The sequence below is a fragment of the Cryptotermes secundus genome, unplaced genomic scaffold (genome assembly GCF_002891405.2).
Source record: "Cryptotermes secundus unplaced genomic scaffold, Csec_1.0 scaffold991, whole genome shotgun sequence".
Lineage (NCBI taxonomy): Eukaryota > Metazoa > Arthropoda > Insecta > Blattodea > Kalotermitidae > Cryptotermes > Cryptotermes secundus.
The window spans coordinates 101091-127136 of record NW_019722444.1 but is presented as its reverse complement, the minus strand read 5'-3'; the positions used below and the strand labels follow the sequence as shown (position 1 = coordinate 127136).

The following is a 26046-nucleotide window of genomic DNA, read 5'->3' as shown; positions in this document are numbered from 1 at the left end:
AAAAAAAAAAGTCTGATCCACTGCGATACAATCTTAATTTACAATAAATGGTCATCAACAAGGCTTGTGATCAACTCGTTTCTTTTAAGAATGAATCAAATTACCTCAAACACAGAGATGTCTCCAGACCGGTAGATCTCTGTTGCTGGTGGATGTCTCCATGTGCATTTGTCCTGATGTCGCTGAAGTACCGACTTACTTTTGGTGTATTTCAGGCAAAATTCACACAGGAACAACTTTGGTAACCTGGCAAAAAGACAAAAGTCTATAAACACTGTTTGGTTATAACAGATAAGGACATAACATAGGGCATGATATGATGCTTTATGGAAGATGTGAAGCAGAGAAGCACAGGGAAAAGCAGTTGCTTTATTTAATACTCTTCAACATCAAATATTTAAAATAAAATGTGATGAGAGGATCAACTAGAAAGGATACCATTTGTGATTATAGTATATTCAATGCTATCTACAGAGTAAATGTAAGCAGAACATCAGCAGTACGTGATGGCGCGTTTGCCTCTCATTGGCTGACCATCCATGAAGTCCCTTTAGTATATTAGTGTACAGTTGAAGTACTACATACAGTACATGCTGTACAAGTAACAGTTCCAGTAAAGTGATGTGCTAGGATAGGAACTGCAAATGCTAGTTCTGTGTGACACTGAAACGTTAATCATTTCTTCAGCATGGCTGATACTCCTACACCAGTGTGTTGTGGTCTAAAAACTATGATGAAGAAACACACCACTGAGAAAGATTTCTGTACAGGTGAATAAATTACAATTAGAAATGTGTATAAGTTTTAAGTAAAGAACAACTCTCACATAGCAAGGGAGAACCACTTAACACTGCCATCTAGAATTAACTCCATTACCATTTATCACATAAGAGATGCTTCAGACATAATCTGCATGGTTTCAACAGGAGAAAATGCTGCAGGACACAAAATGTGTCTTACATTTTTATCGAGAGATCACAGTCAGCTCCACCTTTCTTCAATCTCTTCACTCCCACAAAAATTGCACAGCATATGAATCCAAGAATCATAAAATGAGTAACACTGCAACAAACTATACACGCAATAGAGCAACTCCAAGTATAAGAGCGAACCACTTCACTGTATGCAGAAAGCTTAATTACATGGCGCAACTCACTCTGGTACTCTAGGCTGTGATAACACATGAATGGTTCATTGGAATGGTACTCAATTCAAGATCACTGGATTTATATGTAAATGCTCTACAACTTTTGAGAGAGCATAAAAATCAAGTTCTAACCAAGAAATAACCACAGCTGAGACATCTCATAAAAATCAAAACACGCAAATGATGTTTCATGCAGCACATGTCTTTCTTAAAGCGTTGCAAATTTTGAATGAAGAATATCCTGATACTCACTCATGGTGCTGAGCCCTTCTTGAGAAGCCGCCAATTGTGCAGCTACACAAGAGCTTCCCAGCATTTTATGGAACCCAAAGATTCATTACTGTGTCCACAAGAGCACTCCACTGGTCCCTATCCTGAACCAGACCAATCAAATCCATACCATATCACATATCTCTCTAAGATCCATTTCAATATTGTCCACCCACCTATAACTTGGTCTTCCTAATGGTCTCTTTCCTTCTGGCTTTCCCACCAATATTCTACATGCATTCCTGTTCTCCCCATTCATACTACATTCCCTGCCAATCCCATCTTCCTTCACATGATCATTCAAATTATACATGGTGCAATCCGAAGGTTCCTGAAATTTGAATTTTGCGTGCAAATGGTTATGAGTACATCGAAATACCACTAAGTGTCTCCCCACACACCTTTCTTGAATCAGTGTGGCAAGCGGCGTTGTGTTGAGTGGCTGGGTTTATTGTTGGTGAACGTATTTCCATTGTTGTGTTTCCGAGTTTGCGTTTTTGCGATGGCTGACCCGAGAGAGCAGCGTGTCTGTATAAAGTTTTGTTTTAAACTTGGGAAAACTGCTGCAGAAACACACCAAATGTTGAAGCAAGCTTTTGGTGACAACAGTTTAGGCCAGACACAAACTTACAACTGGTAGAAGCGTTTCAAAATTGGCCGAACATCAACTGATGACGATTGTTCGGGACGGCCATCAAGTGGCACCACCCCAGAAAATGTCGCAAATGTTAGGGATCTGATTCTGCAAGATCGTAGACTGACCTTCCAAGACCTCTGTAACACCTTCGGACTAAGTTATGATATATGTCAACGAATTTTGTCAGAGGAACTGAACATGAGTAGGACTGCGGCGAAGTTTGTGCCACGACTGCTGCTAAATGAACAGAAGCAGCATCGCTTGGAAGTCTGCAGGGAACTTCAACAACAGCTTCAAGAGGATCCAAACTTTCTTTTGAAGGTTGTCACTGGTGACAAAAGTTACCTTCGGACTAAGTTATGATATATGTCAACGAATTTTGTCAGAGGAACTGAACATGAGTAGGACTGCGGCGAAGTTTGTGCCACGACTGCTGCTAAATGAACAGAAGCAGCATCGCTTGGAAGTCTGCAGGGAACTTCAACAACAGCTTCAAGAGGATCCAAACTTTCTTTTGAAGGTTGTCACTGGTGACAAAAGTTACCTTCGGACTAAGTTATGATATATGTCAACGAATTTTGTCAGAGGAACTGAACATGAGTAGGACTGCGGCGAAGTTTGTGCCACGACTGCTGCTAAATGAACAGAAGCAGCATCGCTTGGAAGTCTGCAGGGAACTTCAACAACAGCTTCAAGAGGATCCAAACTTTCTTTTGAAGGTTGTCACTGGTGACAAAAGTTAGGTTTATGGCTACAACCCTGAAGCAAGCAGCAATCATGACAATGGAAGAACCCTTCTTCACCTCAGCCAAAAAAAGCTCGAAAAGTCAAGAGCAACATTAAGTCCATTTTGATCTGTTTTTTTTTTTTATTTATTTATTTGACAGGATTGTTCATAAGGACTTCATCCCTCCTGGTCAGACAGTCAATAAAGAGTTCTATCGTGATGTTCTGAGGAGTCTGGGGGAGGACATGTGCAGAAAACATCCAGAGAAATGGTGCACGAACGACTGGGTACTCCACCATGACAACGCACGACCACATACAGCTTACATTGTGCAGGTATTTTTAACTAAAAACAAGATGGCAGTTGTTCCCCACTCACCATACTTGCCAGACTTAGCTCCATACCACTTCCTTCTCTTCCTCAAGGTTAAAATCAAGCTGAAGGGGCGAAGATTTTATACAGTTGAGGAAATTCAAGCGGAAACGCAGACAGTACTAAACACCCTAACAAAGAAAGACTTCCAGGATGCATTTCAAAAGTGGCAGAAATGCTGGGATCGGTGTATGCGCTCCCAAGGGGACTACTTTGTAGGTGATGGTGCACAATAAGATCCAGGTAAGACATAATAGTTTTTATTAATATATTTCGGGAAATTTTGGATTGCACCACGTACTTGGAGAAGAGTACAAGTTATAAAGCTCCTCATTATGCAGTTTCTTCCAACCTCCTGTCACTTCATCTCTCTTCAGTCCAAATATTCTCCTCAACACCCTGCTCTCAAACACCCCTAGTCTATGTTCCTCCCTTAATGTTGGTAACCAAGTCCCAGACTCATACAGAACCACAGGCAAAATTATAGTTTTGTATATTCTAATTTTCATGTTTTTAGACAGCAGAGAAGAAGACAAAAGGTTCTGGACTGAATGGTAGCAAGCATTACCCGAGTTCAATCTTCCCTTAATTTCCTCCTGAATCAAGTTTTGATTCATTATAGTCATTCCCAAATACCTGAACTGTGCCACATTTTCATAACATCTGTTACCTATCTTTATGTCAGGATTTTGTCCCACATTCTGGTGACGAGACAGTAACATATATTTAGTTTTCTGTGTGTTTACTTCTAGACCGAACTCCTTAGTAGCATCAATTAAAGTTCCTGTGTTTTTCTTTATGCTATCTACATTATCAACCAGTAGATTCACATCATCGGCATAGACCAACAGCTGATGTGTCACATTTAATTTCAGTCCCACTTGGTTTGCCTGGACCTTCCTAATGACATATTCTAAAGCAGTTGAAAAGCCGTGGCGATAAAGCATCTCTTTGTTTTAGGCCATTCTGGATAGGAAAATCAACAAACGAATGGTTACCTATATGGACTTTACTATATGTTTCATTTAAACACATTTTAATCAACCTAACTAGCTTCATGGGTATCCCAAACTCTATGAGAATAGTGTACAATACTTCCCTCCTAACTGAATCACAGGCTTTCTTGAAGTCTATGAATAGCTGATGTACTTTCTCCCTGTACTCCCATTTTTTCTCCAGTATCTGACGAATGCAAAAGATCTGATCAGTAGTTGATCTGTTACGTCGAAACTCACACTGATGATCTCCAATAATTTCATCTATGTATGGACTTGAGAGAAGAATACTGGATACAATTTTGTATGTAGCTGATAGCAGTGATATTCCATGGTAGTACAGTCAGTTTTATCGCCCTTCTTGTGAACTGCTACAATAAGTGGCTATTTCCACTGATCAGGCACTTTTTCCTTATCCCAAATAGAATTAATTAGCTTATGGATCTTAGAACATAGTATTTCACCTCCTGCTTGAATCGGCTCTTCCAGAGTTTGATCACTACCTGGCAATTTATACCTTTTCAACTTAGCAATAGCAATTTCAACCTCAAAAAGGATGGGATCAGGTACTAACGGCTCAGCTGTATTTATTTTTATCTCCCTAACATCACAGACCCTACGCACATTCAATAACTGAATTATTTCTCCCACCTATTCAAAATGTTGTGAAAATCTGCATGCAGACCACCATTCTCATCCTTCACTATGTTACTGCTAGTTTGGTAACCCCTCTTAAAGTCATTTATTCCTCTATACAAGTCTCTAATGTTCTTGTTCTTACTCATCATTGCAAGCTCATCAATTTTGTCTTTAAGATATTCCCTCTTTTTGTTCCTGAAATGCCTGCTGGTTTCTTGTCTTATATTGTTCAGATTATCCCTACTTATGTTGCTTGGATCCTGTAACCATTGCAGTTTGGCTTGTTTTCTTTGGTCCAGTAATTCTGAGCATCCTTCATCAAACCATGGCTTATTCTTCTTCAGTTCATAATAACTTAGACTCTCCTTGGCAGACATTTTGATATTATCTCTCATAGTTTCCCAAGCTTTATTAACATCCACCTCGGTGTGCAAGTTTTCCAAAGCCACGAACCTATTTGAGATTTCAACACGATACTGCTCTCTGCCCTCTACCTCATTTAATTTCTTGAGACTGAACCTCTCCACATGAACTATGAGCATTCTTTGTTTGCTCACTGCCAGTCTTTCCCTAACCTTTGCCACCACCAGGTAGTGGTCAGTATCACAATATGCAGTCCTGGATGATCACACATCAAGTATACTTGAATTCCCATCTCCTAGCTATCAAATTATGGTCAATTTGGTTGTGCATCTTCCTTTCGGGAAATATCCAAGTAAATTCATGAATGTTACAATGTGGGAACATCATACTTTTGACAATATGACTTCTGGATGTACCAAATTTTACTACTTGAACTCCATTATCATTACTAATTTCGTGTAAACTCTCATTTCCAACTGTTGGTTTGAATATGTCTTCCCTACCTACTGTGGCACTGAAATCTCCTAACAAAATTTTCATATGATATTTAGGGAATTTATTGAATACATGTTCTAGCCATATCCTGATATAATGTTTTTATAAAGGAGTTATTCCAGCTGACACTGTTAAGTGGTTCATGCTGTATGAGAGGGAGGGAGCAGGAAATGTGGCCTATCAACAGAAGTGGCAAGTAGCACACTCAAGATTGATAGGCAACCATCACCAGTAAACACATCCTGCAAGCATTAACAGGGCCCAGAACTGCAGTAAAAGAGGCAAAACTGTGCTCAGCATGACAGAAAGTCTAATATATGATTACAGAATGCAGAACATTTAAGCAACAACTGTCAATGTTGAGGATGATTCCACATCTGACAGTTATTAAGGGCAGAAATGGCAGAAACAGGTACACAGAATATTTATATGTATATGTCTACATCTCTGTTTAACATCCAGAGATAAATGAACTGTACTAACAAATGTCACTGTGTAAAAATAGACATGATGTGTTTACAAGTCATTAAAATATTATCCTTACTCAATACACTGAGAATAACAATGTATATGGAACCAACAGCAAGCTGTGAATTGCCTTTTTAATTCATTAACCTTTCTTTCCTTTTGTGGTTATTTTTAACAGTCAGCATCTAAACTATAATGCACTAAATGGTAAGAGGACTCATAAATTGCAAAGAATCTGGAAAGAAAGTCGCAATCTAAACCTACACCAAATTTGCCTGGAGGGACTGAGGTAATCAACAAAACCCTCATCTGGGGTCCCAGCCACACATGCAATCAAAACACTTCCCAAACACAAACCTGGAGCATCAACATTATATAGATCTCCTTGGTCCTGTTACATGCCCTTCACAGACATGATGCATAAATTATAAAATCAGAATACATCTGAAAAAATGCCACTTACATTAATTTATTCACTGTAATGGCATTTCCCCACATATCAAGAATGTAAATCTAATACTTATCTCACCTGGCATATTCCTGAGGGTAGGGTGATGAGTACCATGTCTGGACCTCATACTGGCCAAATTCAATGGCTCCAGGACAACGCTGCTGAGCTGTAGCTGATAAAGTGGTGGGGGACACCACTCCTACCGATGCTAGCAGTGTTTCTGTATTGGGTAATACTGCAGGAGTTGTCTGTTACAAGAACAGTAAAACATCAGTTCAAGACATGCAATCATGACTCAAAACTTTCTTCAATGGTTTAGAGTGCCACTGGTCTCTATCCTAAGCCAAATGAATCCAGTCCATACAACCCAATCCTTTCTCTCTAAGAGCTATGTTAACATTATCCTCCCACCTATGTCTAAGTCTATCTAGTGGTCTCTTCCCTTCTGGCTTCTCCACCAAAACCCTGTCTGCATTCCTCTTCTCCCCATTTGTGTGCTACATGCTTGCCCATCTCATCCTCCTTGACTTGACCTTTCTAATTATATTTGGCGAAGAAAACAAGTTATGAAACTTGTCATTATGCAATCTTATCAAACCTATTACTTCATCCCTTTTTTGACCAAATGTTCTCCTTAGCATTCTGTTCTCATACACCCTCAGTCTATGTTCTTCCCTTAATGCTGGAGACTATGTTTCACAACCATACAAAACTAAAGGCAAAATTATAGTTCTGTATATTTTAATTTTCATGTTATGAGACGCTGCGTCTGTGGTCTAGTGGTCAGCATTCCTGGCTACAGATCCAGAGTTCCGGGTTCAATTCCCAGTGCTACCACATTTTTTCTGAGAAGTAGTGGGTCTGGAACAGGGTCAACTCAGCCTCGTGATTATAATTGAGGAGATATTTCAAGGAAATAGCGGGCTCCAGCCTAGAAAACCGAAATTAACGGCTGTGGGGATTCGTTGCACTGACCACACGACACCCTCTATCCGCAAAAGTTGGCACTAACTTCACCAACAAGCAGCGGTCGCTCGTTCAGTATAGTTCGCTTGCAGACTACAAGCCACATAGTTTTTAGACAGCAAACGAGATGACAATGTTCTGAACTGAATGGCAGCAAGCATTATTCAAATCTGATCTGCTCTTATTTCCTCAACAATCAATTTTTGTTCTGTTATTGCTGTTCCCAACATTTGAACTCTTGCCATATTTTCAAAGCACCTATCAGCCACAGCAGTGTTATTATTTTGCCCCTTGCATCCTAGGTAACAAGATGACAGCAGATACTTAAGTTTCCTCTACCCCTCCAAAAGCCAACTGTGGCATCATTGTGGAGGGAAGGGATATCAGTAAAGTGGTGAACTGCGTAATACTCCACCTAAGCAAAGGTGTGAGGCATCATGCCAAGGGCTGTGTAAGACTGGGATGGAATCTAGGCAGTGCAGCTAACAATACTGAAGCACCAGGCAGCACCATTGTATTTAAGCCATACACCCATTAGTGACTGTAAATGGCTACCAGAAGGCAATCCAGACTTAAAAGGAAGAATGACTCCCCTCCAAGGTGATCCTTACAAGAAATACTTCAGCAGAGAGCTGGGAGCTCAAGAATGCCATCAAGGGGCATTGATGCAAATGGCGAACCTGCTGTTGAAATTTCAGCCAGCCATAGACAGGGATGAACCAGTAGTGAGAAACCTGCCTAATGTAACATCAAGGACCCTTCTCTAAGGGGTCAGCAGTTCTCACATACCACTGCAGTTCTTGCAAACCCACTGAAGGAGAAGGTCTGAGACCTTTAGCTTCATAAGTAGGCAGACTTCACCTAGCGAGAACAAAACTACCTGGATGCGCCAGGTGGACGCTGAAGAAATAAGGGCAACCAAAGGAGGAAGTGGGGGCACTCAGCAGAAAATGCAGGCATACCCAACTGGGGAGAAACCTCAACTAGAACCTTTAACAGGCCAAGGCCTGGGGATAGTACCTCTATGGAAAGGGTGAGACCTCCAAAAAGGACCAGCATCTATTACAGCTTCTGCGGTTCTCTTTATGGCAGTCATGTCGACTGGCTACACAGAACAAAGTCCTTCTGCAGAAGCTGCAAGTCACTTTGCTACTCAAGCATTTCAAACATTTCCTGGAGCCATAAGATTCACTACCGTGTTCACAAGAGCACTCCACTGGTCCCCATCTTGAACCAGATCAACCTCAAAAGTACTAGTCCCAGGTACTCATGTTATACCCCAAACAATTTTAACACCACCAGCACAGACAAGAACTTGACATGCCCCTTCAATTTCAGTCCTATCTGGTTTTCTTGCAGATTAATAATGGTGTATTCTAATGCAAAGCACAAAAGAACAAACTTACTGAATTAGCTCGTTCCCGGGTTTCTTTGAACAGATCCACATCCCTCTGATTAACACCAGGAGGCAGCATTCGAGATGCCTGCCCCACATCTGTTAAAAATGACAAATATTAGATTCAACAATTTCTTCATTAATATATTTGCTAAGAAAATAAAAACTTACAAACTTAGATTGTGGTTATCAAGCGTGTACAAAATATTTTCATGAGCAAAACTTAAAACCATCAGAATAAACCAGCTGTGAAGTAATTTTATGATTTTCTTTTGGTTTAATATGAATAAACTTGGTACCTAAATTTCACTTATATACCCAACGACTGGAGCTCTTTATGTATCAGGTGGTCATAGTGACCCAATGTATTTCTGTGATAGAATGTTTGCCATAAAAATCACAATTCAATAAGAACACTGTGTAGGTCCTTCATTTCACACTGTGACAAGAAAATGGCAGACAATGACATCAACATGAACACTACTAATACTTACATGTACTTTAGAATGAATTCCATGTTCCTCAACCAGGTAGAAAGGTATTAATGTTCAGAAGAAACCTGCTTGCTGCCTCCATCTTCAGGTTCCTCCAAATCATTGGTACCTTTCTACCAAAGTATAAGACAGCAGATGACTTTATGATCACTCTGCATTTTATAACAGCCACATTAAAATATAACAACATTTAATGCAGCTGGATATTGTTTCTATTTATGGACATAAGTATAGCAAATGCAGTAAACGTTCACTCAGTGACCAGTGACCTATGCTGGTATAATAGAAGGAGAGCATTAAATATTCAAACTAAATTGTGAATACTTTCACCAAGAATGACACAAAATCACAGGTGAAAATAACAACCATATGGTGTAGCAAGTTTCAAAGACTCATCTTTCCCGAATTGTGGATAACTGAAAGTAGTTTCCACTGTTCTCCTGCCAGCAATCTAAGCACTGTGTTAATGTAACAACAAAAACAGAACAGTTTTAAAGTTTACAAAACCACTGATAATCTTCCTCAATATGTCCAGGAAATTCAAGTTCCAGTGGCTACATTTCAGGACAGCTGAGTTGTTCTTTAACCTCAGGGAGGGTAGTGGAACTTGTCAATTAGGTTACACCAGCCCCGGCTATCACTCAGATAACAAAAGCCTTCCATTAGAAACTTTCTGCTGCCTTCTGTCATCTGTGGATCAGAAACTTCCTGGTTCCTTCTTTATTTATCATCCAAAATTATTTAATTTGTGCATTCATTTGACACTATGTAATCTTGCAGGTGGCTAACGGTTCAGAAGAACTTCATGCCTCCATTCTCAATGGTATTAGCGAGTGGGGCTCACCCCATGCAGGAAGCAGGTTCCTCTGAGACAATGGCATTCACCTTGAAGATTACACAGTGTCACAACTGAGATGACCATGCTCTAATACCATTGCCATGAACCTCACACCTTATAAACATTCGTGCCAGTTCATTTCTCTTAAAATTTATCAACTGTCTGTGCACATGTCCAGCATCAGTGTTTCCAATACCATTCATTACCTCTTAAGTAAAAAATTTGGCCTCCAGCAGAAAATAGACGGAGATTTAAATCCCCTATTACTGGACAATAAAGATTAAGAAACGTATAGGTATCTAAAAGAATTGAACACCTGCTGATATAATGTGCAGTCATCTTTTTTAAGGTTTTGAGGCATAAATGTGCCTTATATTTGTACAAACAAGACATTTTCAGCTTGCCAAGTTTATCCATATACAATTACGAATATATAGGGTACTAAGTAAAATATAACTACAGTGGATTCTCAAGCATTTTTCAAGATGCCTGTAGCTGTTGAATGTACAAAAACATTAAATACAAAGTTAATTTAATATGAAGTCCTCATACAATTTATTTAGAAGCTAGAAGGTAGCGGGTTTGAGTCCCGACGAGGTGGACTTTTTCAACTGACCTAATCCTTCCAGCCACACTATGGCCCTGGAGTCCACTCAGCCCCTAACAGAAATCAGTACCAGGAATCTTTGAGCCGACTGTTTAGAGAAAATGTGGGAGCCTGAACATCTTACAATCTCATGGGCCTTCATGGCCTGTTACAGGGATAGCTTTACCTTTTACCACACAATTTATTGCGCTAGCTGCATAGGAGTGGCACTTCTACAGTGCTTTAAGACACGCAAGTACACTGCTTCTGCTAAGCATTCTGTTCCTTCTTGGATGCATAACCCAATTTCAGCCTTGTCTCCTCTAATCATGGAGCTTCCTCAACCCCACTCAGAAAGACTGTATCACATTGTGGGGAAGGGACTAGCACTCCTAAGTCATATTCAGCACATCCTGGGTTTGAACCCTGGCCCAGAAGTTCATTATTCTGACTGAGGTTTTTGTGGTCTTCCTCAGCCCTGCAACCAAATGTGAGGATACCAATAGGCTACAAAGCCACTTCCATATCCAACACAATTCACACTATATACGTAGGTCAGTCAAAAAGTTCCCGGAATTCCCCTGCAGACAAAGAACGAGCGATAAGATAGCGCACACACTGTTGTGGTGGGAAGCTTAGCATGTCTGCTCGCAGGCGCAACAGGTCTGGACAGGTTTCAGTGTGCAGTGTCATTACTGTTCCATTTGAATCAGACGTGTTGGTCATTCGGCACAATGTTACAGTTCGAACAGCATGCAAACATCAAGTTCATGTGCAAATTGGAAAAATCTGCTTCAGAGACACTATCGGCCCTGCAGCAATTTTATGGTGATACTGCACTAAAGAAATCTGCAGTTTACGACTGGTTTTCCCGGTTTAAGAATGGGCAGGAGACGTTATAGGATGACCAGCGCAGCAGGAAACCTTTCACATCCACAACCGACGAAGTGATTGGAAAAGTGCGACAAGTGATTCGATGTGATTGAAGAATGACCATTGTGGAGTTGGAGCAAGAAGTTGGTACTGTTACTGGCCATTTCTATGTGCACGTTTTGCAGAGGTAGCACAAAAAGTGGCAGGGACAGTGGTTTCTGCATCACGATAACACACCGAGCCACACATCACTTGTTGTGCAGCAATTCCTCGCCGAGAAAAACATTCCTGTCATCACTCAACCACCGTACTCTCCAGATCTCGCTCCGAGTGACTTTTGGCTGTTCCCTACTCTGAAAATGGGCCTCAAGGGAACACGTTTCGCAACCATGGAGGACATCATATCGAATGCAATGGCTGAGCTCCGGAAGATTCCAAAAGAAGCCTTCCACCCCTGCTTCCAAAAATGGCAGGATCGATGGAGCAAGTGTGTGTGCGCACAATGGTCCTACTTTGAAGGTGATTAGGTAAGCATTGCCATACGTCCAACCATTAGAGTGCTATACCACCAATCTGGAAACTTTTTGACTGCCCCTCGTATAACATATACAGTTGGCAGAACATCATTAAACAGCCCAAGAATTAATCAATTATCAAAAAGATTGTACAACTTCTTAAATAAGTCCATCATGGCAATACAGAAAACATTAATTCCCCAAACATGATTTGAACTCACTGCCTCAGTATACACGTGGTCCGAGATAAGTCTACTTCACCTACGAGCCAACTGTCAAACACTGCAGTTGGGTAGGTAGCTGTTCAGCTTCATATTCAGGAGGGTTTGGCTTCAATTCTTGCCTGGTGATCAGATATTATTACTAAGGTAACTTCAGAATGTGAACTATCATCTTGTATTATGAAATCACCAAGATAACCAATCTATTCAATTTTTTAACAACGTGCTAAGTGTGTGGAAAACATTAAACTGTAATTTCAGTGCACCAGACCTGAAGTTCTCAGGGTTGTGACTCTACAGATCATCATCCTCTGGGATGTGACGCCATATAGTCTGGTAGACATTTACCAACATTCTGGGGGAACCCACTCTCTCTATTTTCAGTATAGAAGAGTCGAGTAAAAGTGACTCCTCTAACCTGCAGATACGAGCAACAGGTTCCCCCAAAACACTGATAAATCTTTACTGGATTATAAAGCTTCAGAATCTAGAAGCAGGTAGTTTTCAGATTCCACTGTAGTTACAAGTACCTCAGAAGAATATACAGTGGAACCTCGCTTAACGAGCACCTCTCATAACGAGTAATTCGCAAAACGAGCAAAACAAATTGTAAGAAAATGACTCGCATAACGAGTAACGAGAAGGGAAGTCCCGGATTGTGCGCTTGCTACATCAGTCTGTGTTTAGCACTCGTTCCACTGTCATCTTAGTGTCACTTGTGATCACACATTTTTCCAAACTTGTGTTCAGACATATTATTTGTGATTTTTTTGTGCAAAGTTTAATAACCCTTGCAAAAATGTCTCCAAAGAAAAATCCGCAAAAAGAGCCATAAGAGAATAAAAATAACCGTAGAAATGAAGCGTAAAATCATTGAAAAGCGAGAATGAGGTGTGAGCGTGGCTGATCTAGCACGCACATACAATTGGTCTACATCGACGATTTGCACTATCCTCCAGATAGTTCATTCCGCACAGAAGAAAAGACGAAGATGATTCACGCTCCTTAACAACGTATATATAATTTTCTATCAATAAACGTTATACATAAAATTTTCTGAGTATTTTTTCGCCATGGAATGCACTGTCGTATTTTACATTAATTTATGTGGGAAAAATTGTTTCTTTTAATGAGTGTTTCACATTTATGCTCGTTAAGCGAGGTTCCACTGTACTTATGAGCATGCAAAGATGGAGCCCATGTTAGCAGTTTACCTATCTGATATGCTTATGACCCATAACCACAAACATATAGATAAATGAGGGGAAAGTCCTGAGATGATAAGATGTGAATATACATCACTGATTCAACCAGAAAAGTGAACATGTTCTTGGTAGATGCACAGTGTACCAGGGAACCTTTTCATTTCTAAGACGAAAGATGTGATGCTCATACATAAAACTGAAACTAAATTACAGTGAAGCCCCCATTTCATGTTATTTGATTTAACATTTTACCTCATTTAACACTGAACTCCAATGATCCTAAGTCAAAAATCTCAGCAATAAATCTCTTCAGCTTAGTATCCAATTCCACCACTCCCAAAAGAAACCTTAAAGATGGATTTCACTGTATAAACCAAACTTCTTAATTCATTTTTTTTTTACTTTATTATTTAATTTCACAGAAGAAGTGGCAGTACACCATGTTTTGTATTTTCACACAAGAAAAAAAAAAGAATTACAGAATATTCACTTTTCCTCATCAAAGGACATCCCAGTATAGACCTGAATAAACTGCTTCCATAAAGACACTGAACCACTGTTAAGATAAGCAATTGGGCAGTTATGAGGAAATGGTTTATGAACACATTATCTGACAAAACACAACTCAAGTAATTAAATTACATCCTACTGTTTAGGAAAATCTCATGCAATCAACATACGGCCATGGACATAGAACTAAGGACATCCACGGCACAAAGTACGCAAGGTTTATCTCCAAATTCTGGTGCAGGCAGTGGGGTGAGTTACAGGGGTGCCAAGTGCAGAACTCAAACCAACATCGATGGCTGCAAACATTTTGAGCATACGGTGCTATTAGTATAGGAGTCATACTCTGTGTTAATACAAGTTCCCAGATCTCAGTTAACCCCAATATACCACGGCAGTTCAGCACAAAATACTTCCTAATCCTCATAAGGGGGAAAAATAAAAAAAAAACAAATTAAAAAAAAAAAAAGCAAATACAAGTCAAGCCACGCACGCACGAGCACAATGGAAGAGATCATGGTTTTGTTCGAGTCCTGCCAGCAGCCAGCCCAGCCAATCGCCCACCGCATGCTTGCTCGCCTGCCTGCTTTGCTTGCTTGCTTGTTCTTTGTTTGACTACTGGAGTTACTAAAGCTTCTTGCGGTGTGTTTCCACTGTTGAGATGGCTGAGCCCAGGTGAGGAGGGGGGAGCGGGAGGGCCCTATGCTGCCACACCACAGCATGCTAGGCTTCAATGGAGTTTGTCCACACATTCACACATCAGGTGGGCTGGACCAACTCACACACATCTTGCAGGTTGCTAGTTCTCTGCAGCCAATCATTCAAATGTAAATAAAGGAAGGTTTTCAAGCAGTAATTAAAGGGAGTCAGTGTATTATAAGAAGCAGGAGGCAAAATAAACCCGCAGTAGGAATGGTGGGTTCTTACCCGTCTGCACAAGTGTTGGCGCGATGGATGTGGATGGCACTGGTAGCGGTAGCGGGTGTTGGTATCTGTGGTGATGGTGGTAGCGATGGTGGGTCTGGGTGGCTTCTGCAATCAGGTGCTTCTTTTTCAGCTTGGGATCATCGGTGGCATAATGCAACGAGCCCGTCAGAAGGAACGGATGTGGCAGGGAACGTCCCATCATCATGTAACCAAGTGTTCCCAAACTCCCACCAGCTCCTGCTCCAAAGAATGGTGGACCGTCACCCTTCAGCCACCGACGCCGTTCCTGCTCCAGCTTTTTGCTGTTCACTGCAGTCTTCACAAGGCGTGAGGGAGTCATTCTATTCTCTGGCTCGGGAGGTGCCGGAGGGGTCAAGGATGGGAAGTCCGTTTCGGAACTAGGCACAAATATACCAGGGCGTGGCACTTTCCTGTTGGCAGGGGGTGCGGGTGGCTGTACTGGGCCGGTCCGAGACAGTGGGGTCTCTATCTTGACTGTTGCCTTAGGTTTCGCTATGGTAGGAATTGCATGTGACTGACTGTGCTGCTGTGTGACAACTCTGCCTGATCTTCCTGCTGTCTGATAGGGGGGAGGCACAGTCTTATTGCTCGTAATTCCAGCATCACTGTTTTTCGCTTTTGCCGTAACAGACAAAGATGCAGCAAAAGGCATAAATGAAGTGGCTGACAGTGAAGGTATACTCTGACCAGGGGTGAGCTTCTTTGTTTCCTGAGTTTGCTGTAACTTCTGAAGACATCTCTGGTTCTTCTTGCTATCGGCATTGTAATTTATCGCGCCAGTACGAGTCCGATTATGTGTTGGAGTAGTGAATAAGTGACTGAGACCATCAAACAGGCCCTTCAATTGTCCAAAACCAGGCTGCAATTTGTAACTACTTGAGGAGGATGATGATCCAGTCGTCTTCTCTTCCTTCTGCGAGAGGTTGCTGCTGCTGCTATTCCCACTCTCCGCTTTTATATTTACAGTTCCACAGCTAGCAGACAAAGAGGCAAATGTCGGAGTAGTAACACTAGAGCCCCCAGGCAGCTTCTTCCCTTTCCGATGACATTCAAGGCCACCAAGCATTGGTGTGAATTTTGTGGCCTCAGGAGCAGGTTTACTGAAGGAACCCAAAATACCTTCACTCTTGTTCCTAGCTGCTGCAGCTGCAAATCCCCAGGGAGAGTTCCCCGACTCTGCAGCTGCAGCAGCTACGGTACTTGGAGCAAGGGAACTCATGGACATAGTAGGAAAGCTCGCTACTGGCGCCGGTGCAGTCCTCACAGGCCTGGGCCTCTGTCGGCTTGGCAAGGTGTGAAATAAAGATGCACTCACTTTCACTTTATTATTACTAGTACTACCTTCTTGTTTATGCTGCACAGCTGGCACACATCCTAACACTTTGGCTGAAGCTGGACTATTTACCTTTTTGACCCCTTCCTCTGTGCTCGTGGCACTGTCCGAATCGTCCCTGCTGCTACTCGAACTGCTGCTGCTTGTGACAGTGGTTCCCCTTCCCCTTCCCTTCCCCACATTTGATGCTGCTGTCACTGTAGTACCCAACCCACCCACCCGCTTAAACTTGTGATCTGCATAAAAAGCACTGAGGCGAAAGAATTTCTGTTTCTCTTTCGAGATGCGATCACTTGTCTCTTCAAGCTTGTGCTGGTCCCTACTGCTCTGGCCCCTAACCCCCGCACCACCGCAGCCACCAGACATTTGAGAGAGGAAGGAAGAGGAGTAGCAGCTGGTAGCGGCTGTATCATTACCCTCCTCAGAGCCTGAACTGCTGTCATGAGGAACAGCCGCAGGAGTAGCTGTGGAAGAGCTGGTTCTCTTCACTTTCTTGCCCGGAGAAGCAGATCCACCACTGGACTCCTTCGATGGCCGTGCAGCAGTCAATAACCTGTGTAAAAAATATATTTTAACATCTGCACTTAGGCAAGCACTGCCAGTTTTTGCTAAATCGATAACATATTGCATACACCACTGAAAATGCTGATCACCTCAGATCGACAGCTTATACAGCAGGCATAAAACAGGCCTTTTGTTCACACTGTCTTCACAGACTTGGATCTTCTAAGATATGATAATGCCAATGTTTGTAAACTCATCTACTGCTTATGGTTCATATAAATACATTAAATCTAACACAGCAGGCAATGTATATAACACCATGAGAACAAAACTTTTCAACATATCAGATAAATGCTATATGAAAATATGGTGAAGTTACCCCTGGCCTTAATTAATTACGCAATGTGCCATAAAGAGGGGCACGCTGTAGCATAGTTGGTTGAGGCACTATGCTACAAGCTGGCAGGGCGTGGGTTCAAGTCCTTATGAGGTCATTGGATATTTTCAATTTACCTAATCCTTCCAGCCTGCGGGTTCAAGTCCTGATGAGGTCACTGGATTTTTTTTAATTTACCTAATCCTTCCAGCCACACTATGGCCCTGGAATCTACTCAGCCTCTTATCAGAAATGAGTACCAGGAATACTCTTGGGGGTAAAAGGCAGCTGGCACATAGGGCTGATGACCTAGCCAATTGTCTAGAAAATGTGGGAACCTCAACATCTCACAACCCTATGGACCTCCGCAGCCTGTTGCAGGGATACCTATACTTTTTATGTGCCATAAAGAAGCATGGGGAAGAGGAGATTTAGCCCTAGATGGAGGTGAGTGGTCAGCTTCAAGCCCCTCCATTTTACCCCCAGTGAAACAGCCCCTGGTACCCACTACACAGGAGGCTGTGTGAGCCCCAAAGTTGGTGTGGCCATTATGGAGAAGAGAATCTCTTGCCACTACCAGTGTCAAACACTGACTCCTCAGTCGTTCAGCCTGTAACCTAGTCATGATACCAGCTGTTATGTGTACCTTATTACACTTAATGCAGAAAATAAAATGTCAATATATACACACTTGGAACTTCTCGCATCCCTGCTCCTCTCCCATACTTTTGAGTACTTTTTCTTCACTGTTCCAGCAGCATCCAAGTTCCTGGCCTTCTTTGTAGTGTGATGCGCCAAGCAGTGTTTGCAGCGCCAAGGGGCTTTGGGGCGTCGTTCAGCAGGGGGCTCCAGGCAGCCCATGTGGTACCCCCGATCACAGTCACAGCAACAGAGCAAGCAGGCCTGGAAAGTTTGGATTGGTTATAAAACATCTTCATAAAGTGCCAGTGTATGCAAGATCAATACTTCACACTTTGCATTGGGTTCTCATTATAATCAACTGCTACAAAGACATCAATGCTAAACAGACAAAATGTAACCTATGTTTAAATGTATCAGCACATGAAAAAAAATTAAATCTCCTGTGAATATGGTGATGAAACTTCAACTGAGTAATTTTTTAACAACTCAAGGAAATGGACTCTTAGGCCTAATACTATAGACCTGACTGGTTCAAGGAGAAAATTTTCAGTTTATCATCAAACTACTGGTGAGTAGAAATGTTTTACTTTAATACAAATTAATACAAATTCTGCAAGACTTATTTTTAATTTGACTTTTCCAGTAACTCAGTACTTTGTGAGTACTCTTTTGTCTATGTCCTGCCAGTAAGTGTGAAAACTCATATCCCTGTGACATGCTAGCCCATAATTAATCATGCCCATCCTTCTAGCACTCCAGAATACAACCATTTCATCTGATGCAAAACAAATCTCTCTTGGTCTACATAATCATTATTCTCTTTACTGCAAGCTTCATGTTTGTATCCAGTCCTCAGGCTTTTGCAGCTGGAGCTTAATGTCTTTGGCTTTTGGGGATATACTTAGAAGAATGCTGCAGGTTTTCCAAAGATCTGACAAACAACACAGCTGCCACCCTCATTACCCCAGAAGACAGCAACTTCAAGTTTTGCTGAAACACTGCAAAACCTTCAACAATCCATGTGCCATATTCCCAAAGGGCACAGCTGAACGTTAAATTTGTATCTGTTAGAAACGAACATAAAATCCATGCAAAATCACAAAGACTGCTTTCATCATATTAGTTGACACACATCAAAAACATTTACATATCAGACAGGACCAGTGAGTTAAATACAGCGGTTTTCATGCAACAATAATCAGAAGACTGTAGTAACACTTGCCTGGTCTGCAGTCTCATTGCAGCCTGCGCAAGTGCGACACTCCTCACAGAACCAACGACCTCCTTTGGCTAAGAGGGCGGCAAGTTCTACTCCTCGACCACCACCCACACATGAGAGATGCACGGAGCTTCCACACTGTGAGCACGAGCTGAGTGGTTCAGCACGACCCAGACGGTTCTTGGCCGCGGTGCCCAGGCACTCCCCACAGATCGGCAACGGTGCTGACTGCTATGAACATAGAAATGCAGTGACTATAACAAAGCATGTACAGACATACCCTTCGCTTCAGCAACAATACTGATATGATTTATGTGCGACTATAGACGGGATTTGGTTTGGTGAATGGATTTACTGACCACATATACAAACCACTCAGAAACACAAGTAATTACAGCACTATCACCAATATCCACACTTTACAAAAAACCACTGCACCCACTGAGCCTTCTTCCAGCCTGTGACATCATCCGTTTCCTGACAACGGCTTCTAACAGTGGAGATTCTTCAGCTTTAGCACTCAGGTTCTGTCCTCACGGCATCCCGTGAACTCAAATCCTAGCACTGTTAACCGACAACTACCAGGCTAGCGGCCACTTCACACCAACCTCCTAGTCTTGACTTCACAGGTTGACTTTCAACTATCAACTGAACTTGGTTACCCAAGTTCTCTTCTTTTTAACTCCTCGGCGCGGACCATGTAGGCAACACCCCGTTTCCCCCACTGCATGCAGAAACAGGTCTAATGTAACCTCCCATCTCACGATCATTCCATAAGAACAGCTGTCTTGCTGTTTGTTTTGACGTCTTTGTCTAGCAACAGGTCTATACGTTGCAATATAATGTTGGGTCTGAGGTTCTCATGGGGAGGGTGTGCGTGTGTGGAGACCATGGTGTTCTGGGTTGTAACCCCATGTGTTGGGACAGAGGGCCCTCTACAAACTTCACAGCGTCAGAACCCAAAATACTGCACTCTTCAACAGTACTGTAAGATCTATCTGGTCTTCACACTGACATATATTCAAATTATGGTCTTCTGGGTAGTGACAGCATTTAGTCTTGTATGTGGATACCAGCGTTTCAGAGGAAATTACTTTCACACTGAAGGTGGAGGCAGCATTGGCGGTATCCACCTAAGAGACTACTGGGTGTCACAGTCCAAGAGGCCATTGACTGAATATTAACAACAAATATAAATGAAACAGTAATGACAATGGTGATGCAAATAAATGACACACTGGGAAGAGGTAACAATGTAACCATTTGAGATAAATGCCTACAAAATCGGGCATACACAGTGTGTCCAGGTTCTGTTAGGACTGTGTTCATTAAAAATACAAGACATGAATTATTTTCAAAATTTCACTCCATTTATTCAAAACAGTCTCCTTCTGAATCAATACAGAGCTGGAATCAATTGAAAAGTTTTCGAAAACAGTCACTGTACTCCTTTTGTCGAATCGCATTTAAAACTGCAGTATACCTTTGGATGTCCTGGATGGTGTCGTCACGGTCTCCTTTCATCGCCAACTTAACTTTTGGGAACAACCAGAAATCTGCTGGAGCCAAATCTGGCAAATACGGAGGATCATCAAGGACTGTGATCCCTTTTCTGGCCAAAAAATCGCGCACGATCACCGATTTGTGGTGTGGGGCATTGTCGTGGAGGAGCGACAAGGAGCCTTGTTCTCGATATTCAGGTCGAATTCGAAAATTCTCGCCCACAAACGATTGAGAACTGCGAGATAATAAATCAGAATTAACGGTCTGACCTTCTGGCAGAAATTTCTTGTGAATAATTCCTCTGGAATCGAAGAAAACGGTTAGCAGTGTCTTTACTCGACTCTTCTGCATGCGCACTTTCTTTGGTTTCGGCTTCTTTGGGCTCAACCACGCTGCACTCTGCCGCTTTGTGAGAGGCTCATATTGAAATCATGTCTCGTCATCAGTAACAATCGATTTGGCAAATTTTGTATCACTTTGAGGCGACCGTAACATGTCTTTGCAGTGTTCCACTCTGGCAAGTTTTACATCGCCTGATAGCGCATGTGGTACAAACCGAGCACAGACTTTCCGTTTGCCCAAATCTTCGGTCAAAATTTGATGCACAGTACTTTTTGGTATTCCCAAAAGCTCCTCGATGAGTCTTGCAGAAACACATGTCTGATGCAAGGATTTCGGTCGCTTTTTTCACATTTTCTTCAGAGCGACTTGTTCTCGGCGTTGATGCACGTGGAGCGTCACGAAATACAGCATACAATCGAAAAATGTTCAAGCGACTCAAACAGTCACTACCGTACACACTTTTCATCATTTCGTATGCCTCTCCGGCTGTTCTGCCTAACTTCAAACAAAATTTTATGTTGGTTCTCTATTCAACCGCCATTTTCCGACGAGCGTCAGAACAGCACTGTTATTTTCAAGGTCAGATCACATGATGCAGCGATGCTTGCGCTTTAAAATTATAGGCAGCCACAGCTGAAACTTCAAAAATCTTAACGCCACAATTCGCCAACAGATGGCATTGCAGGGCAAATTTAAAAAAAAAAAAACGAGTCCCAACGGATGCTGGACACACCGTGTACACAGGAAGAACAAAATTAAATTCATATGTCTATGACATCCATGCGCTAGTAACATTTACCCTACACGCTCTTTCACTTAATCAAAGATCTATGGAAGCATCGATGCTTTGTTGCTTAAAACTAAACAGACTGTAGATCTCCTATAAATCCAACTGTAATCAGAACCTGTGCTTGCCATAATCACTTCTGAGTACAGAAGTTGCTAAAGATGCTACCTCAGGGTAAAAAGAAAAATAAGTTAATATAACCACACTGACCGCCTCTGTGGTCTACTGGTCAGAGTTCTTGCCTACATATCCAGAGGTTCTGGGTTCGATTCCCGGCGCTACCAGATTTTCTGAGTAGTGGGTCTGGAACGGGGTCCACTCAGCCTCGTCAGGATAAGGGAGGAGTTATTTCAAGGAAATAGAGGCTCCGGTCTGGAAAACCGAGATTAAATGCCGAGGGGATCCGTTGCGCCGACCACGTGACACCTTCTATCCGCAAAAGCTGGCACTAACTTCGCCGACGAGCGGCGGTCGGTATAGTTAGCTTACGGACTACAGGCCACGGAGTTTGTTTTGTTTGCTATATAACCAAACTTCATCACAATGCGAGGTATATGGAGGGATGTGCGATAAGCCACGCCAGATCAAGTAGAAGATGCCAGTTCTTGGTGCTGTATGGTTGGGCAAAACGAAGTGATACAGCAACTCCAAAGTTAGCATCTGTTTGGAAAACAAGAAAATCTCATGCCAGTACTAACTGAGATTCAAACCAGATATCAGGTACNTGAGGCACTACGCTACAAGCCGGAAGGTCGCGGGTTCCAGTCCCGATGAGCTGGATTTTTAAATTTACCTAATCTTTCCAGCCGCACTATGGCCCTGGGGTCGACTCAGCCTCTAACAGAAATGAGTACCAGGAATCTTCCTGGGGGTAAAGGGCGGCCGGTGTGTAAGGCTGACAACCTTACCACCATCTGTGAGCCAACTGTCTAGATAATGTGGGACCCTCAAAGCGTCACAAACCTATGGGCGTCCACGGTCTGTTACAGGGATCCCTCTACCTTAATAATAATAATAATATTATTATTATTATTACTACTACTATTTTTTTTCCTTACATGCATTAATGTGTTTTCCTCCAATGTTTACCTTTAATCAGTCTTTGACTTATGTTGTGTTTGTCCTGTATGTCACTACTTTTATCAACACTGTGCTGCGCGTAATTGGCCTTGCGGCTGTTGGCTCAGCACATAAATAATAAAGAATTGAAATGAACTGAATTACTGCTATTGTTGTTGCTGCTGCTGTTGCTATTGTTGTGTTCTATAATTGGACATGTTTCTCGAGTATTGGAAGTACGAATGGCTGTCACTGTGAAGCGAGGTAGATAACAGTCTATCTCTGCACTTCATTCATGTTGCATGTGATAAGTACAAATTCAAATTCGTTTTCTGACATACTGCATTCACAATGCTACCAGACGTCCTTAAACAAAACTCTGACAGAAGCTTGACGTTATCAACAAGTGTTTCGTGTGAATTAACATCAAACAGCATTACTCTTGTCTATATCTCCAGAGATTGGGGATGATTACCGTATTTCGGACAATAAACTAAGATCCTGCCAGCAACTGCTTGACTGAAAGTTATCAGCAGGGTGTGAACAAATCCTTCACTCCACTGCGTGTCTACTCTCCTGACCGCTTGAAAGTAGTGGAGGGGGGAGTCTCAACTCAGTGACGAACCCAATATTTCTCTTCTCCTTCCCCCGCTACTGTACCATTTAACAACGTATGTCTTACAGACCGGACGAGGAATATGCCTGTATGTAATTAATAGTAATGTGCGTCTAAAAGTTTTTTCCTTGGCACTACAGCCCCAGTGGGCCTAGGCCTACCTCGATCAACTTCTCCGTCCGCTTCGGTTTTTCTTGATCTTAAGACATTCGGTAGGACTCCTTGGGCGGGTGTTCAGTTCGTCGCAAGGCCTCTACCTATACACAAACACAGAAAAACGCACACACACAAACTAAACATCAGTGCCCTGAGTGGGGTTCGAACCCACGATCCCGGTTTCTAAGCGAGCGAAGACAGTACATGCCTTAGACCGCTCGGCTACCGTGACCGGCGTCTTAAAGTTTAGCGGACCTAATGATCTGACAGAAGCAAAGCGTCGGACACGGGCTCGAAACCTGATGGGTCCTATGCAGATTTTTCCGCACAACATCTCGTTCCAAAACCTGCAACGAAGCCAACTTCGTGTATCTACGGAATAAGCTCCCGGCGAGAATCTAATCCCACTTCCCTGGTGATCATAATCATTTTCTTGCGTCCATCATCAATGGTACATTGTAAAGGATGCCTAATGGATTCGTACCTTCAAGTAAGCGTGACGGGCAAAGGTCAGCGCGGTCAAAGACAGTGTATACAGCCATACAACAAAAACATAAGACTCTATCAGCAGTCCGTAGTGGTAACCGCATCAATATACGGTCGACCATCAGCCTCCCAGCAGTAAACTACCCAAGTTGCTGGGGCATCTCTTCATTCGGCAACAAAAGCCAATTGACGGCTATACCACCATCAGACCACCTTTACTGCACCATAATACCTTCACAATACACGTAAATACGTTTCGCGGCTTCAACAACCGCCATCATTTTTCCATCCAAAGAGGCTTGAGTAAACAAGAAAACTAGTACCGCTCAGCATGCTGTTACTGTACTTAATTAAGAATGTCAGGAAAAAGGTGTCCAGAAACACAAAAATTATAATATACAAAACTATAATTTTGCCCGTGGTTCTGTATCGCTGTGAAACTTGGTCTCTTACATTAAGGAAGGAACACACACTTGAGATTATTTGGATGGAAGAGAGATGAAGCGACGGGAGGTTGGAGAAAACTGCATAATGAGGAGCTTCATAACTTGTACTCTTCTCCAAGTATAATTAGAATGATCAAGTCAAGGAGGATGGGGTGGGCAGGGCAGGGCACGTAGCACGAATGTGGGAGACGAGGAATGCATACAGGATACTGGTGGGAAAGCCAGAAGAAAAGCGACCACTGTGAAGACCAAGGCGTATGTGGATGGGTAATATTAAAATGGATCTTAGAGAGATAGGACGGGATGGCATAGATTGGATTGATCTGGCCCAAGATAGGGACCAGCGGAGGGCTCTTGTGAACACGGTAATGAACCTTCGGGTTCCATAAAATGCGGGGAAACTCTTAAGTAGCTGCAGAATTGGCGGCTCCTCCAGAAGGGCTCAGTTCCATGAGTAAGTAAGTCCCCACCATGGCGGCCCGGGTTCGATCCCGGATGTGGTCAAGTGGGATTTGTGGTGGACAAAGTGGCGCTGGGACGGGTTTTCTCCGAGTACTTCGGTTTCCCCTGCCAATCTTCATTCCACAAAATTCTCCATCATCATAATCACCCGGGGCAGGCTACAATAGGCCAATCAGCGGCCACCGTGCCAAGTGGACCCAGTTGGACTCCACCCCCCACTAAGCGAATTAAAAAAATAGGCAATTACTACAACGTGCGTTCAGAAATTCGTTGCTACACGCATCATTGGTAATGACAATTACGTATCCATAATGTGTAAATATTAACCGCCTTTTAGTGCATACAATTTCACTTGTCACTTCACACTAGACGTATCGGCATTATTCTTTGCAATTCTAAGACAATTACGTCTTAAGCCATTACGAAGACTGTTAAGGCGGGGGGGGGGAAGGCGCTCTGGAATTAGGAAGACGGCGTCTACCCGCATCTGCCCACACTCCATTCCCTGCTTTGGTCTACATATTAAAAAACGGCTTGTTTTCAAACACATGTAAATCTATTTTTATAAAAAAAATGAGATACTTATTTCGCCACTTGAAAGAATCAAATACTGAAAGACCTAAGTTGCCCTTTCTCCAGTTTAACACTTCTATTTCTGTGAGCGTTTCGTCAATTTCGAGCTATCATTTTTTCCCAAACGTCTCGAAATGTCTAATTTGGGGGAGGGAGGTCGGAAGATAAGGAATGTGGCAAACATCGGAACTTCGGCGAAAACCCGTCACTCTTCTTGCAGAACAACGAACTATCACAGCCTGGAACACATGCCTTTTCGACAGAGGCCGACAACCGTCCTCACTTCCGTGGGGTCCCCCTTCCGTTCTGCAAAATCGTCTTCAATTTTATTTAATTTCGTTCATAACAAATGACACAGACTTAAACTTCTAAGGGAATTCCAACACGGGAACGAATAATTTCATATCATGAAATGTTCTCTTATGAACA

At 42.4% G+C, this 26046-nt stretch overlaps 1 protein-coding gene across 4 annotated transcripts in view; it reads right to left on the bottom strand.

Annotated features, from left to right (window-relative positions):
- The window catches only part of LOC111861518 (histone acetyltransferase KAT6A), a 160348-nt gene that overhangs the window by 41295 nt on the left and 93007 nt on the right, over positions 1-26046 (bottom strand). For 3 of the 4 annotated variants that reach the window (XM_023846167.2, XM_023846169.2, XM_023846168.2), the window contains exons 3-8: positions 19191-19418; positions 18018-18229; positions 16863-16999; positions 8937-9025; positions 6643-6812; positions 105-246 (exon numbers count right to left, since the gene is read on the bottom strand). In XM_023846167.2, the coding sequence (XP_023701935.1) occupies positions 105-246; positions 6643-6812; positions 8937-9025; positions 16863-16999; positions 18018-18229; positions 19191-19418 (978 nt within the window). The remainder of the gene's footprint in view (positions 1-104; positions 247-6642; positions 6813-8936; positions 9026-16862; positions 17000-18017; positions 18230-19190; positions 19419-26046) is intronic. The other variant, XM_023846170.2, reaches the window with a different exon arrangement.